General features: G+C 35.7%; 1 protein-coding gene across 20 annotated transcripts in view; it reads left to right on the top strand.

Annotated features, from left to right (window-relative positions):
* PMS1 (PMS1 homolog 1, mismatch repair system component) overlaps positions 1-16718 on the top strand; it is a 96836-nt gene that overhangs the window by 24103 nt on the left and 56015 nt on the right. For all 20 annotated transcript variants that reach the window (XM_023622196.2, XM_023622190.2, XM_023622201.2 and 17 more), the window contains 3 exons: positions 2103-2256; positions 5468-5650; positions 14911-15013. In XM_023622196.2, coding sequence (XP_023477964.2) covers positions 2125-2256; positions 5468-5650; positions 14911-15013 — 418 coding nt within the window. In that variant the 5' untranslated portion in view covers positions 2103-2124. The remainder of the gene's footprint in view (positions 1-2102; positions 2257-5467; positions 5651-14910; positions 15014-16718) is intronic.

Consider the following 16718-nt stretch of genomic DNA (forward strand, 5'->3'; position numbering starts at 1 on the left):
ATAGAACCAAAAGCAGTGTGATTTCAGAGCCTGCTTTTTTAACTACTACTTTATCCAGTGCTGTCCTATGGAACAATGTAAGCCACATATATGATTTTAAATTTTCTAATAGTTACATTAAAAAGAGCAAAACAATAAAGTGAGATTAAGTTTAATAATATATTTTATGTAAACCAGTATATCCAGAATATCATTTTATCCTGTAATCAATGTAAAAAAAAATAAGATTTTGTATATTTTTATGCTGAGTTTGAAGTCCAGAGTATATTAGCACATCTCAATTTGGAGTAGCCACGTTTCAAGTGCTCAATAGCCATGTGTGACTAGTGGCTACCATACTGGACAATGCAGCTCTACAGCCTTACCCTTGAGGCCAGTCTGAAGCTTGGGGAGAGTACAGAGGGTGCCTTTTGTTTATGACAGCACTAGTTTGTGTGAATGTTACGACAGTGGAGCAGCCTGACTGTCTACTATTTTCCTGACTTATTGGGAAGAGCCTCCCAGCCCTTGAGAGCCACAAAAACTCTTGAGAAGTAGTTGTTCACAGTTACTCTCCTTAAAACTAGGTACCCCAAAACTAAATCAAATATATAGATTAATTAGAAAGTAATTGTTAGAATTAAAAAAGAATTCCCAGCATTTCTTTACATAGTCATCTCTCATCATCATAATGTACATTTTATATGGCCTTATCATTTACACAACATTTTACATGTGCTTTCTTTCTTGATCCTCACAACAGACCAGTGAGGCATTATCTCCATTTATCCAGGTGATGAATTGATTACAGAGTGATTTAAGTGATTTGCTTCAGTTTACATGTAATAAAGATGAACCCCAAAACCTGTTCTTTAGACTCCAAATCTGGTATGTTTTTCCACTGTGCTAATCAAAATATAGTTATATTTATGAATTGTGAACAGTTAACACCACTCAGAACTCAGTATATTTACCTCTTCCCAGAAATGCATCCCTTAAAATCCTGTGTGATTGTCACAGTGGCTATACTCCATTTCTTGCTCAGTTACTGACTCTTACTTTAACTGACTCTGATTGTCTTATATCTTATGTTGCCTGAGAAAGAATCTTAAATGGACACCTTTTTGGTTGGTTGGTTTGCTTGTTTTTGGCATTGCTGTTTTGTTTGACCCTAGATTCCATAGGATCAAATCATCTTGTGAGCATGTAACTAGTCATGGTAAATTTAGGAAGTATCTAGGTTCCTCCCCCCTCCGCCTTTATTTGTCAAAGGAAATCTTGACTCTATAGGGGAATTACATGTTGTCAAGCTAGCGTTTTTTTCTTTTCCTGAAATCAGACATTAAGGCAGATGCAAACCCCACTCCCTGCATATTTTACATGAGAGATTTCCATATAAGATTTTTTGTTTCTTTGTTTGAAATAGTTTCAAACAAAGGGTTTCATGGCTAAAACAATCACTGGCAGAGAGATTTTAGACATACAGGTTGGATCGGCATGTAAAGGACCTTGAATACTATCACAGAGATTTGAGCTTTATTTTATTTAGGCTTTAGGGAACCACATGATTAGAATAATGTTTTAGATAGACTTGTGTAGAGGATAGTTATCTGATCTATCTGGGATCTGGCTAGTTCAGATTAATAGTAATTCTAGGTTCTACATATCCTAACTCCAAAAGGGCTAGATAATTGAAAAAGACATTGTAACTCATCAGAACGTGTGGATGACTAATAATGTTTAAGTGAGACTGCCGTTAAGGCACATAACTGACTGATGTCCGCATCCCAAGGTGACAGCACCACTTGGTCATTCCTAGCCAAGCAGAGCATATATTACACTTATTATAGCACAGTAGTGCTTATTCTTCAGTTATTACCATAGTGTGATTTACCAACTAACTTCTCTGTGCCTTAGTCTTATAATAAGGAGATGATAATGGCATCTATTTCAAAGAGTATTTGTAAGAAATAAGTGATTTAATATTGTGCGTGCTTACAGTAGACCTGCTCAGTACACTGAGGCTCAGTAAATGTGAGCTGCTCTTATTATTGTTGTTGCTGTCAGTTCTGTTAGGAATGTTTAACGATTTTTATTTTTACAACTCTATTTTTATCTTCTAGCTACTGCGTGGTAAAAGCTAGAATGAAACAGTTGCCTGCAGCAACAGTTCGCCTCCTTTCAAGTTCTCAGATAATCACTTCAGTGGTCAGTGTTGTAAAAGAGCTCATTGAAAACTCCTTGGATGCTGGTGCCACAAGCATAGATGTTAAACTGGTGAGAGTCCCTGAGGAGCCAAATACCTTTAAAGCAAAAAAGGGCAGGACAAATGTTTTCTCCTTACAACTATTACCTTTCTTTTCTTTCTTTGTACCAGTAAATTCTTAGGACATTGGACCCTTTGGTTTTGTTTGTTTGTTTGTTTTTAAAGCACTTTTTTTTTTTAAGATTGGCCCTGAGCTGACATCTGTTGCCAATGTTTTTATTTTTTTCCTTTTTCTCCCCAAAGCTCCCCAGTACACAGTTGTATATTCTAGTTGTAGGTCCTTCTAGTTCTGCTGTGTGGGACGCTGCCTCAGCATGGCTTGAGGAGCAGTGCTAGGTCTCTGCCCAGGATCTGAATCAGCGAAACCCTGGGCCTCCGAAGCAGAGTGCAGAACCCCACCACTCAGCAACAGGGCTGGCCCCAGGACGCTTTGTTATTTTAAGAGTAAATTCTTAGAAGTAAATTTTAATTTGTCAACATTAGTTGATTAGTTTAAATCCACATTAGTAACACTAAAGGAAATTATAAAAGCAAACTTATTTAGTGCTCCATCACCTAAAACATAAATTTAATTTATCTGTATTTTCTATTAATATCTATCCTTGGTTATTCATATTTACTTGCTTTATATATTCTCCTTTGCATCTTTTCACCTAATCGTATTTTAAAACCATTTCCCATGTTGCTTCGTAGTTTTCACATTTTAAAATTTAAGTGCTGGGGCCGGCCCAGTGGTGCAGCGGTTAAGTTCGCACATTCCGCTTCAGCAGCCCGGGGTTCACTGGTTCGGATCCCAGGTGTGGGCATGGTACCACTTGGCAAGCCATGCTGTGGCAGGCATGCCACATATAAAGTAGAGGAAGATGGGCATAGTTGTTAGCTCAGGGCCAGCATTCCTCAGCAAAAATTGGAGGATTGGCAGCAGATGTTAGCTCAGGGCTAATCTTCCTCAAAAAAAAAAAAAAGTGCTATGTATTAAATAATTTGAGTTAATGTGACCTATCACACTCATTATGATTTATTACAATTAGTTTGTGTCTACCTCCCCTGTTATAAATTACTAGCTGATAAAATAAGGTCTGTATTTTTTCTGGTTTTGTGTCCACTATACCTGGCCAGTACTTGGCACATAAATGGTAAATAAATTTGTTTGAGTGACTGTAAGAATACTTTTTTTGGTAATCATTTAATTATCAGACATTTATGTTATTTCTAATATTTCAGTATTAGAAATAATAGTGATACAAATATCTTTGTAGGAAAGAAACCTATGCATTTTGTATATATGTTTGTATATATAAAATCCCAGTTGCCCCTTATAAAAACTCTGTGAATTAGCTACTATTATACCCATTTTACAAATAATTAAGGTTCTGAGAACTTGTTCAGTGATATAATTAGTAAGTAGTGGAGCTGAGGTTGGAATTCAGGTCTTTCTGACTCTAAAGCCCAGTCAAGATCTTTCCTCTATGCCAGTGTCCTCACACTGGGGGCATTAGAATAATTCAGAGAGTTTGTTAGGGCAGTTACTGGGCCCCAGAACTTCAGATTGTAGGTGGGGCCCAAAAGTTTGCTTCTCTAACCAGTTTCTAGTTGATGCTAAGAATCACTGTTCCATACCATATCAAATCTGTATTTTGTTTCTAAATAAGTTTTATAAACATGAAAAGTACTTATTAAACCCAAAGAAAGACAGTTTTTCTTAGACGTTTCATATAGTCAATTCAGTCTGATTAGAATACAATTGGTAATAATTAAACAGGATTAGGTAGTTATATCTGACAGATTTCACTTAAGAATCTTAGGTGGGCAAATATGTATCTTGTTCTCAAAGTTCTCTGAAGAAAAATAGTTTTTTAAAATAGTGTTACAAAGCAAACAGAAGTTCTCCTATGAAAGTAAATTACACCTTTTTATCTGGCTATGTATTTTAATCTCTTGACGTTTTTCAGTTTCTCTTTCTCTGCTTTGTAGAGTTTTAAAGTAAACAGCTGTGTTGCTTTATGTATTAAGTCCTGTTTTATTTTGCTTTCATACAATAATTACCCTGACTAGGAATATTTTCATGATTAGTTAAACAGGTTGGTATTATTTTACACATTTAAACTGATCTTTGTGTTATTTTAGTCAGATGCCTGGAGTTCTTATTTATGTTGGAAGATTTGCATTTCTGTAGTTAATGATTTTTCTATAAATGAAGCAGAGAAGCTATTCCCAGAATGTTAACTTAATTTTAGATTGAGAGAGAGATGAGGAACTAAATCTTAGGCATCTTCCCCCCAACACCTTGTATATCTAATTTGTCTAAAAAGTACCGACACATACAGTATTATATAATTTTAGGCTATTAAAAGGATGTGATATTACTTTAAATACTACAGTCATTGTAATTGTAAGAAGACTTTTTCTCCCTTTATGACTTACATAAATGGCCACACACGTAAAACTTTGTGAAGTCAAGCTTATGACAGAAATTTACTACCAAATTTAGAATATAGTATTCATAGAAAGTGTGATCCCTATAGGAATTTAGATTTTATTTTTATTATGTTTGTGTATGTTTAGTATTAGACTGCAAATACTAAGCTATCAATTGAAGTTTGGTTTTTTTCCCTTGATTCCCAAGTTAAAAACTCACTGAGATTGCCAAATTAGTTGTATTTTCTCAGCAGTTGCCTGTTAGGTGACTAGTTGCAGAAAGAAATTTTGAGTTATAATGTAGTAAATATTTAAATTTCTTGTGAAAGCAGTAAATAGTTGAAGGGAGGAATTATTGAAAGTCAGGATGAGTAGTGATAACTGCTAGACTCTTGGTGGGAAGAAGTAGGTGGTGGTTTTGGTGCTCATGGTATCCTGTTTTATTTGTTTGCAAGATTATATATACAAAGGTATATATCATTTAGAAGAATTTTTTTAGTCGTTTAAACATAAATTTAGACATAAATACCTATTGATACTGAAACAATTCAAGGGAACCTTAAAGATCAGACCAAGTTCCTTATTTTACGCTTGGATCTGAGTCCAGGGAAAACAAGGGACTTCCCCGTTGTACCATAACTAGGAATGAGTAGACTTAAGAAATTCAACTCTTGCTTTCTTAATGTTAAGTTTCCATAAAAGATAAATAGATGACAAAATTATTTCACTTGTGTTTCTTTCTGTTTCTAAATATTGTAAGTTTAAAGCCATTACATACTAAAAGTATTTTTTAACTTTTTATAGGAGAACTTTGGGTTTGATAAAATTGAGGTGCGAGACAATGGTGAGGGCATCAAAGCCATTGATGCACCAGTGATGGCAATAAAGTACTACACCTCAAAAATAAACAGTCATGAAGATCTTGAAAATTTGACGACTTACGGTTTTCGTGGAGAAGCTTTGGGCTCAATTTGTTGTGTCGCTGAGGTAAGGTAATTTATATAGACTGTTTTAGTGATTTTATAATCACAGAATGTTAGAATTAAGAGAAAACCAACCCAGAATTTGGCAAAGAGTGTGGGGTTTTTCTTGTGGTAAATATACATAACATAAAATTTACCATTTTAACCAGTTGTAAGTGTACATTTGAGTGGCATTAGGTACATTCACATTGTTGTGCAGCCGTCATCACCATCCATCTCCAGAATTTTTTTGTCATCCCAAACTGAAACTGGGTACCCATTAAATAATAAGTCCCCCTTCTCCTTTCCCCCCATCCCCTGGTAACCACTGTTATGCCTTTTGTCTCTCTGAATTTGACTATTCTAAGTACGTCATTTAAACGGAATCATACAATATTTGTCCTTTTGTGTCTGACTTATTTCACTTAGCATAATGTCTTCAAGGTTCATACTTGTTGTAACGTGTATCAGGATTTCATCCCTTCTTAAGGCTGAATAATATTCCATTCTATCTATAAGCCACATTTTGTTTGTCTAGTCACCTGTCGACATCTGGGTATATTTGGATTGTTTCCACTGTTTGGCTATTGTGAATAATGCTGCTATGAATATGAGTGTACAAAGGTCTGTTTGAAACCCTGCTTTCATTTCTCTTAGGTATATACCCAGAGGTAGAATTGCTAGGTGATTCTGTTTAATTTTTTGAGGAACAGCAAAATGTGTTTTGTAGTGTTAATGTTTATAAGACGAAATAGTGGTTTAGTGGCCTATTGTCTTGGAAAAAATGTTTTAAATAAAATTAAACAGATATCTTACCTATAAGCACTTTTCAGAGCCTTTACTAAAGTATGTTGTGAATCTCTAAGGTTGGTGGTTTATAGTAGGTTCATTTTCTGCACCTACTTGACTATGAAACCCTTTTATTGAGAAACATATCACTGTTTTTTTCTTGTTTTGTGCAACAACTTTGGAAATACCACTCTAGTCAGTACAGATTATTAGATTGTGCTCTAGAGATGCAAATTGACTTGGCCTACCCTCTAGCTAGTTAGAGGCTGATTGGGTCCTAGAACTTTGCTCTCTTGACTGCTTTTTTGGTGCTTTTAATGTCTAAACCCCTGAGTTCAGTGCCTGACCCACTCTATCGTGTAGTATCAATTATGCTTCACTGCCTCTGCCCTACATTATATAACTAGTTTGTGGCAAAGCTCATCTAGAACCTTGATCTCTTCATTTCCATCTATTTCAGTTATGTTTTATCCCATGACTCCATACTAGTTTCTTTGTGCTGTTCTATTTCTCTGTGTGTGTTAAGCTCTGTATTATAGTGTGATAGTATCTGTGTCCTAGTGAGTGACATGGTAATTGTGAGGGTCTCTTTAGCTATCTAAGTTTGCCCGGTAGCCGTATAACCCTTCATTTGTGCTTAGGGTGGCAGACTCTAATTAGGTGAGAATGCTCAGATGCAATAAATAAAATGGTAGGATTTTATACCTTTTGTCCCAGAAAAGTGGCAGGGACATGACATGTTAGTCTCTCCTCATCTGGTCTCTGGACATCTATTTAGTAGCCTAGTCTCCCCAGCAATGATACATTCTTCAGGCTTATTGTGGTCCTTTGCTGAGTGCTGGCATAGTGTAGGGTTTTTCCTTCTTTTTGTGAATAGGGTCCCAACTTGGTATTCATTTACTCTTTGACTTTGCGGCTCTGTAAGGTGATGCCTAAGCAAGAACGAAAAATTGTGGGTTGAGGAGGAGCTGGAGTTTCAAGTGGGCGATTTTGCTGTTTTAGCACAGAGGACTAGGAGCCCTTCCTTGTTAGAATCTAGATGTTCAGACATCACTAAAGGAGGAAAGACCTTGTCATTCCTTAAGTGCACTTGCTTAAAACCTCTGTGCAAAAACTAGCACACTCTGTGCTGCTCTTACCTTTCTCAGCACTTGCTTTATTTAGAGTTCACTGAGTCTCCAAATAGATTTTAGGGAAGAGTGACTGGAGGGTACAAGGGGGCATTGCCCATCTTTCTCCCCAGGGACTGTATATGGGAACCTATGGCCCTATGCTCTTGTAGAGTCTGTTTTTAACATGGGATGAGATGTGTATCGGAACCTGCGAAGCCCCCAGTACTGGTACTATTATATGACCTCTCAGTGGCTATTTTAGAAATCATGTAATTTGTTAGAGAATGTATTTTATTTTTTAGCTGTTGTCCAAACTTGGCAGGTAAATCTTTAAGCTTTATTTTGGCAGTGTTTTTGAACAATATATAGTTTGGCATTTCTATGTTTTCTAAGATGTGTATAATCTTTCAGAACTGAAATTAGTCATTATCAACTTTGTCTGCTAGGTGGCAGCACTACACTTAGTCTTCTAAAACATGTTGTACATAAGCCATATGATTCATCCAAATCTTCACTATAGTTCTGATTTTAGATGGCAGTTTTGCAAGTCCTTGTCCAGTGGTACTCTCTGTGTCTTTATTTGATTAGTTAAACCTGCGTGATAACTAAGTTTATCATTTTGTCTTTTGTTTCATTTTTGAGGCATTTGAATGCCTTCAGTATAAATACATAAAAGAATTTTGCTCATTAAAGTTACAAAAGGAGTAAAAGAAATGACAAAGTATCACAATAGTAATAGGAAACTATAAACTTTAAAAAAGTTATTTTTGATTTAAACTGCAATGTCATTTGTCAATCTTAGAAAATATTAACAGCGCTTTATGTACTGTCTTATGAATCTCTGGGAAAATCGCACATAGATATATGTGTGTGTGCACACACACACAGCGCAATGAACTTTTATATGTGTATACTCCAGATCCAGATGTGGACTATTGTCAGCACCCCTGAAGGTTCTTTATGCCCCTCCCCATGGGTACTGGGAGGTTCTCTCATGCTCCGTCCCAGTCAGTCAGAAGTAATAGCTATTCTTACCTCTATCAACATAAATTAGTTCCACTTGTTCTTGAACTCGCTCTAAATGGAATCTTACAGTAAGTATTATTTCGTTACAGACAAATTGTTTGATGATTTAGGTTTGATTGTGCCTGAAAGCCAAAGGAAGTATAGAACTGGAAGGGACCCTGGTAGTAGTATTGGACCCTGGTGCACTGCCCAGATCCCCCACTTGGGGACTGAGCACTCATTCCCCCAGCTGCCAAGAGTATTGGTGACTGAACACTCACAGCTGAGTCTCCCTCTGGAGATTGCCCTTTCGTCAGCTGAAGAGAGTTACCTTACTCTCATCATCCAGGGCAACCTGCATCCAATGGCTGGTTGACGAGGGGTTGTAAGGTCTCTGTTCCAATTCAGAGCAACTCTGCTATGCTTTGTCTGCTCCAGGCTGTCCCCCCTTGTAACTGTGGCACAGCCCCACTTCTCTTTCTGCCCTGCCCTCACAAGTGACCATCCCAGCAGCACTCCCCAATAAATATCCTGCTCACTAGTCTTTGCCTGAGTCTGCTTCATGGGTAAGCCACCCTGCACTAGGTCTTCTAAGGCTCAGTCTCATGTTACTGATGAGGAAACTGAGGTCTTGTGAAGCCAAATGCCAAGTCTTCTCACTCCAGCTTCAAAACACAGTCGAATAATCAGTCAGCTAATATTTCACTGTCTACTGTATGCAAGTGCTGTGCTAAGTAGTTTACTTCAGAGGAACTGTGCACAGTGAAGTAAATGGAATGTGAAAATTGTGACCTATTTAGGGACACATAGTATGTCCATGGTAAAGCCAAGAATTCAGTTCCAATTTCATGCCTCCCAGTACTGAGTTCTTCACAGTAAGTTAGTGCCTTCTTACTAGTATGGTTAGAGAGAGATTTATAATTTAAAAGGACCTCATTAAAACAGTAAACATACTCAGGCCTGCAGTGGTAAGCTTAATAGGTTATCAAGCAGTAGTCAAGTTGAAACTTACGTGGGAAGATTTCTGAATAGTATTTCAGAAATACAGAAAGTCATATATGCTTGTTAAGGTCAATTACATTTAAAAATAAATATTATTGTTATTCAGGAAGACTTAAGGAATGTTTTGAGGGGGAAAAGCTTCACTTTTGAAGCTTACTGAATATTCTTCACCTTTCAGAAAGAATTGAGCTTTCATGTAGAATAGAAGGTGCATATTTATTTTAAAGGCTCCAGTTTATTTTGAAAACTCTGGATGGAGATTGCCGTTACATAATAAAAATTAATGATTTGGCTATTTTATCTGCCAAACTAACTGATGCAGACAATTTTAAAGTCATAGAGATGTAAACCATCTCAGGCTTAGTATAGTGATGATGTGTAATTGGGATATAGTTTTGTCACACTATTGAAACAGCCGTCACCCAAAACTCCAATTGCTGAAATAAATTTTTGTTAGATTATTTAAAGATGTTAATAATTTTAGTTATAAAAAGAAAAAAATTAAGTAGACTTTCAGCAGAATTAGCTGGAGAAATTTAAAATATATCTATTCTATATTCTTTATTTATATACTTTAAAAGAATGGGCAGTTTCCTAATTTGTCAATTATAAAATGACTTCCAGTCTTAGAATTAAACACTCCAAAGGAGTAAAACATTCTTTTCATATCTACAAAGTATCCTATTGATATTTAAAAATAAATTTCTGCCTCCATAATCTGTGATGAATGTATCAGTGACTGACACAAATTGACCGATATGGCTTTTTTTTTTTTTTAAATCATATCATCAAGCATAACTTCTCTTGAAATTTATTATTTGTAGAGCAGTAATTTCGGGATATTTGTCGTTCTTTGATGTTAAATTCCTCATGCTGATTACTAAGCATACTGACTAGAATGAGCTAGAAATAGTGAAAATCCTGTTTTGACCTGTTCATAAAATTTTTTCTGAAGACCGTATATATTGTTCCTATCACATAATAAAATACCCATAATAAAATGTTTTGTTTCTTTTTAGGTTGCTATTTTTTTTAAAGATTTTTTTTTATTATTTCCTTTTTCTCCCCAAAGCCCCCCGGTACATAGTTGTATATTCTTCGTTGTGGGTTCTTCTAGTTGTGGTATGTGGGACGCTGCCTCAGCGTGGTCTGATGAGCAGTGCCATGTCCGCGCCCAGGATTCGAACCAACGAAACACTGGGCCGCCTGCAGCGGAGCGCGCGAACTTAACCACTCGGCCACGGGGCCAGCCCCTTTAGGTTGCTATTCTTTATACATTATATTAGAAATTATCTTTCTCCTTTCAAAGAAATGTTTAAGAAACTTACATAAGTTTTTTGAACTGGATTTTAAATAGAAACTAAATTATACCTTAGTTTTAGGAAGATTACAGAATGGTTTTGTTGTCTTAGAATCAGAACAAACTTTGAATGAGGAGTCAGAGCCTAATTCTCATTCCCAAGTGTTTGAATATGAGACTTGACCATAAGATGGGTTAACCTTTCTGAGTCTTTTTTTTTTAATGTCTATAAAGTGAGAATAATGATTTGAGGGTCAAATGAAATAGTACATATTAGAGTATTGTGAATATTATCATGTGCCATACAGATGAATGTTATTTTTACCCCGGACTTGAATGTGGAAAGTAGTGTGCGGCTGTGTCATACAGGTGATGATGTCATCAGCTTGCCCATTCCCTTTTCAGCAAGTGGTTTTTCACCTCACCTTTCAAAGTTCATGCAAACTCCTCAACATTTTGGGAAAATCCTTTCTAAAATTTAACAACCATTCCTAGGTAAATTCCTTCTGAGTCTCACCAAAGGTCTTTTTTCTATAGCATATGTTTATTTTTTTCTCTTGTTTTTTCCTGGGAAGAATTAGAAGAGTTGCCAGCCATCTACTGCATAATACTCATGTTTATTGATTCATTCATCCAACATTTTTACAGTGATTACAGTGCACTGGGTATTATTTTGATCTGTCAAGTTCATTATACATAATTTTGTGATGAGATTGTATGGGGTCTGTAGATTTATTGTTGTTTTACTTTACATTAAACCTCTGTGGCTTAAAGTGGGCAGAATGACTAGCTCATTCTATTTTGAAGATGGAAGTTGAGATTGTCTTATTTGTGGGCTCGCATAACTGTAAAAGGATAGGGGGAAGCCCCCAGCATTATTCTGATGGTCCCTGCCTCCTGCTCCAGTGTAGGGGACTTCTTCTGTCTCTTGTAGCCATGTGGTTAAGCACAGGAGTTTTTGAAGCAGCTGGGATATCTTGCTTCCTAAATGCAGTCTCCTCACAGGTGGTAGAACTCTGTTGAGAGGAGAAAAGCGGGGGCCAAGATCTCCCTGTTGCTAGTCTCCCACAGTGGAGTATCAGGGAGGAGGTTCTGAAGTCAGAGTGCTTAATATAAGTGTTCAATTGTGTGCAGGCAGGCAGGCATACTCATACGCAGAAAGGAAAAGACAGTTCAGTCATCCAGGCAATATCCATATTTCAGCTGAATCTTGACGACCGTTAGTTTTCAGACTCTTGTTTCTGTGCCCAAGTGTTCATCTAAAAGTTAGCAAAAAAAAGAAACAATTAAAAATCCCTTTAACATAATTATCTAAAATGAATTTTTGTCAAGGGAAGATTTTTTGTATGAATTTCTAGGATATTTCCTAAGTTTTTAATTTACTTTTTATCTAAAACATTGAGAAAAATTGTGCTTATCTGAAGTTTAAATGCTTTTATGTAATTTTAACTTTCTAATAGTATTATAATTTCTTGAAACTCAGTAACTGGACCAGAGTCAGTTTTTAATAACTGATAGCTAATATAACCTCTAAGGTTCTGTTTCTTCTCTTGACACACTGGACTCACTCACTGTCACAATTCCTCACTGTCTCTGGTAGGAAGCACCAGTAATAATTTGCAGTATTAGAGATGCTTCTGATGGAGGTACTGCAAGTTCAAATGCTAGCTGCTGCACAGCTAAAACATTCTGAACCTGTGCCTGGTCCAAAAAAAGGTTTCCTGCCCAGGACACAGGGTCATATGATGAAATGAGCTCTTGAAATACAATTCCTTCCTCTGAGGAACACACTGTATTTCATGAATTTGTGAAACATGCTTATGCGTGTTATCCTTCACTGTCTTTAGCAGTGAATTGCAAAGCATTTCCGATTTAAATAAATTTTCATGGAGCTCTATACATTGTAATTTAAAAAATTTTAGTGTTGGAAAACAATATTGTGTTCTATATTTTTTTACTTAACATAAATATTACACTGTAACCACTAAGGTCCTATTTTGCCTTTTAGCACTTCAGTTTGTTCATCTAAGCTGCAGTATTACTGTTCACTAATGTGTTTAAAGAATGAACAAGTTAGTATCTGTAAAATGCTTTGAACTAGTTACAGCAAAAATCCATGTAACCTTATAAAGTATTAGCATCATCTTCATCTTATCATCACCCTCCCCTTAAAGATGATAGTGTAATCATTTATTCAGGACCATCGAGCAAATCGCTGGCAGAGTTAGTACTAGAACTCAGAGTTCCAGGGCTGCCTTTGCTCAGTGACACCAACTTTAAGTCAGGTGGCTGGCTCTTTGGAGAATAGAAATAGAATTCAATTGACCTTGGCATTTTGGAGAAGTGGTTGGTTAAATGTAGAATTGTTTTTAAAGGGACAATCATGGAGTAATTAAATTAGAGACAGGAAAGGAAATCTCTAGCAATTTCTGTCCTCTTTGTTTTGTACAAACGTTACTAGAAGAAATCACTATTTGACACAACAGAGTTGGGATGTAGTAGAAAGATTAAGGTTAGTTATCAAGCCAACTTTTTAAATTATACAACTTTTGATCCACAGAGTATATTTTTGGAAGAAGTAGAATAATCACTTAAGAGTATACAGAGGCTCACAACTTGGTTTAGGTACAGCTTTTTTGGGGAGTAGTTATCACAGAAATAGTAGGTTGAGGCAATATCCCTAAAAAGGATTTTATGGATGTCACCCTCAGAGAATCTACTAGACTCTACTAGTACTGTGAGCTAGAGAAGCCATATTTTTTCTTGGTGATTCTGGTATTCTCTGCATGGTACCCGCATCTTCCATAGAGCCATATGGCCTACAATAAATCAGTGAATGGTTAAGACAGCGTGACAGAATCATCAAATGTAGACCCAACTGGACCCAGGTGAGTTCCAGCAGTAGAGCTGGGTCTTTGCAGCTTCTTCCTAAATGATGCAGGTTGATTTTAAGATAGTCAACTCTGCTAAGTCCAGGGATGGGCAAGAAAGGTTGCTCCCAATTTTGGGTCATCGTTGCTCACCAGAAGTGTGAGGAGGCTACCTTTTTCTGAGTCCACCCTGCTTTCCTTGCCAGCATCCCCACTCCTCACCTCCGGTATTTTCTGACAATGGTATGGTTTGCTATTATATTCTCCTGCTAATCTCATGAGGTAGGGAAACAGAAAGCTGAGGGTAAGGGTAGCGCAGAGTACAGACATTCCGAATTTTATATTTTTATGGAAACATTTTCATGTTGAATGAAATCCTTTCTTATACTTACGTGTTCTAATGCTAAGGTTTTTTTAATTAATAAAAAATTTATGTTTAAACAATGAGTTCAAAGCTTGGATTTAAGAAAAAATCACCCATAGATATGTATGTGTATGATTGATATTTTTTATTCTTTTGAACCATTAACTTGAAATACATACGTGCCGTTTTATACAGAATGTAAAGGAGGGAATGATTACATTACAAAAGGATTATTCAGTTTACCAGCAAATTTATGGGAATTGTCTTGGGGCTAGTCCAGTGGCCCGGGGTTCGTGGGTTCAGATCCTGGGTGTGGACCTACTCACCACATGTCAAGCCATGCTGTGGTAGGCATCCCACATATGATGTAGAGGAAGATGAGCACAGATGTTAGCTCAGCACCAGTCTTCCTCAGCAAAAAAGAGGAGGGTTGGCGGCAGATGTTAGCTCAGGGCTAATCTTCCTCAAAAAAAAATTTATGGAAGTAGTCTTAATGGCAAGCTGCCTTAATACAGTTGAAGTATTTGATTTTACAGATGTAAGTCATATAATAAAAATAGTGATTTCGGGTATACTGATTTGTGTAAGTGTCTTAAAATTAAAGTGAAATACTCAAAACACAAATCAGTAATTTGCAACAAAAAAAGTAGAAGCTGGCCTATTGCTTATTAGTGTAACTCTAAGGAATATTTCAAGAGAAGTGGTCATAAGAACTTATCAAGTAAAACTTTTTAAAATCTTTAATAAATATAGAATGATTGTTTTAAATCTAATTTGATAATGAGCCCACTGCAATTTCAAAAATCATAATTTTATTAGAGGTTTTTTTTTTTATTATTCTAGGTCTCAATTATTACAAGGACGGCTGCTGATAATTTTAGCACCCAGTATGTTTTAGATGGTAGTGGCCACATAATTTCTCAAAAACCTTCACATCTTGGTCAAGGTAAGAGGGTAGCTTTGTGGCGTTCTTTGCATTTTCTGTCTTAATTGCTTATCTAAAAAAAATTGTTACTACTTAAATTCAAATATATTGCTTCAGGCTCGGTCCTAGTAATGCCTAGTTAACTTGCAGGTGAACATTCACCCTTTGCTTTAGCCATCAATCTCGTAAATACTTAGAGTTGTTCTCAAGAGGAACTGTGTGGAAGACTTTGGACAACAGCATGGATTAGTTACTCTTCTGTAAAAACTGTAAGAGCAATTATTTTACTATTGCTAGATCACTAGTGTCTTTATGTATGACAGATAATATTTTATTGAAATACGTAAAACATTTTTGATTTGGTAATCATGGTAATAAACCATAGCATCAAGATATTATGATTAAATAAATAATTTGAAATCTATTTATTTGTGGAAAACTTCAAACATATGCATAAGTAGATGGAGTAGTGTAGCCATCACTCAGTTTTAACAATTTTTATTAACTCGTTGCTAATGTTGTTTCACTCTAATACTCTCACCCACTTCCTCCTTTTCTGTATTATTTGAAGCAAATAAATATATTAATTAGTGTGGCTGTTTGTCATTTAGTTTTTTAGTGTTTTATACACTTATGTAATTTTATTGTATTTTAATCGATGTCTTATATTTTTAAGTTCCTCTACTGTTTACTTCCAAGGGAAAAAATATCTCTTCAGGCTTGAGTTTCACATATCTCCTTTAATCTTTTTCATACTGCTAACTTCTGTTAATGGGATGTTTAAAGTTGAGAGAATATTCAAGGTATGACCTCTTTAGAGTCATGTTCAAAAGAATTATTAGATCTGAAAAGGGACTTGTGTTTTGTTGTTGTTTGCCCTCTTCTTCTCCAATTTGTACTATAAATTTATTTTTAATTTTGTAGTCCCTCATTGTAATTTATCAAAGTACTGTATTTTTTCTGTGGTTTCTTCCCTCCAGTTTTAATGTTAAATTATTGGATTTTTTCCCAAATGATTTCTCTCTTTCTTGATTGAAATTTATTTTCTCCTATCTTAATACTGATACCAGATTCTCTCATTCTTTCTCTTATTTTATAAATCCTCAAATTATTTACTGATTACTTTTGCCTGTTAAGAATTAATATTTTGGTAACCACATAGGGGAAAGAAAATAATAGGAGCTCCTAAGAAAACACACTAACATTTTTCTCATTTATTCAGTTAATAAAAATGAGTTCATCTAATAGCTGTTTAATTTGATATATAATAATATTATGCATATTTTAATTAATATAATAGATTATGATTATTTTTCTTTTTTATGTATTGAAGGTTAAGACAAAAAGAAGGCATTTTTAAATGTGGTCCCTCTCCAGGAATGCTCTGACCCCAGTTCTTAGGAGTTCAAATTAGGAAACCATTAGGAGATATTTGGGTGGATTTCCCATAGAATACTTTGAAGTAATTGAGTCACCTTATCAAACTTAAATGTATTTATTTTTATCTTAGTAGTAGCCAGTCTAATCTGGATGGCCAGTGGTTCTGCATCCCTCATATGTCTCATGCTTTTCCATATTCATCTCCCTGAGAACTATAAAGTAACGATCCTTAAATATAGAATCCTTCTGATATTTGCTCGTTTGCTGATTGATTTTTCTTGCTTACCTAAGTCTTCTGCTTTTAGTGAGTGAGACAAGGTATGCTTATTAAGGAATTTCTACAGGC

This window comes from Equus caballus, chromosome 18, assembly GCF_041296265.1.
Source record: "Equus caballus isolate H_3958 breed thoroughbred chromosome 18, TB-T2T, whole genome shotgun sequence".
In the NCBI taxonomy this organism is placed as follows: domain Eukaryota; kingdom Metazoa; phylum Chordata; class Mammalia; order Perissodactyla; family Equidae; genus Equus; species Equus caballus.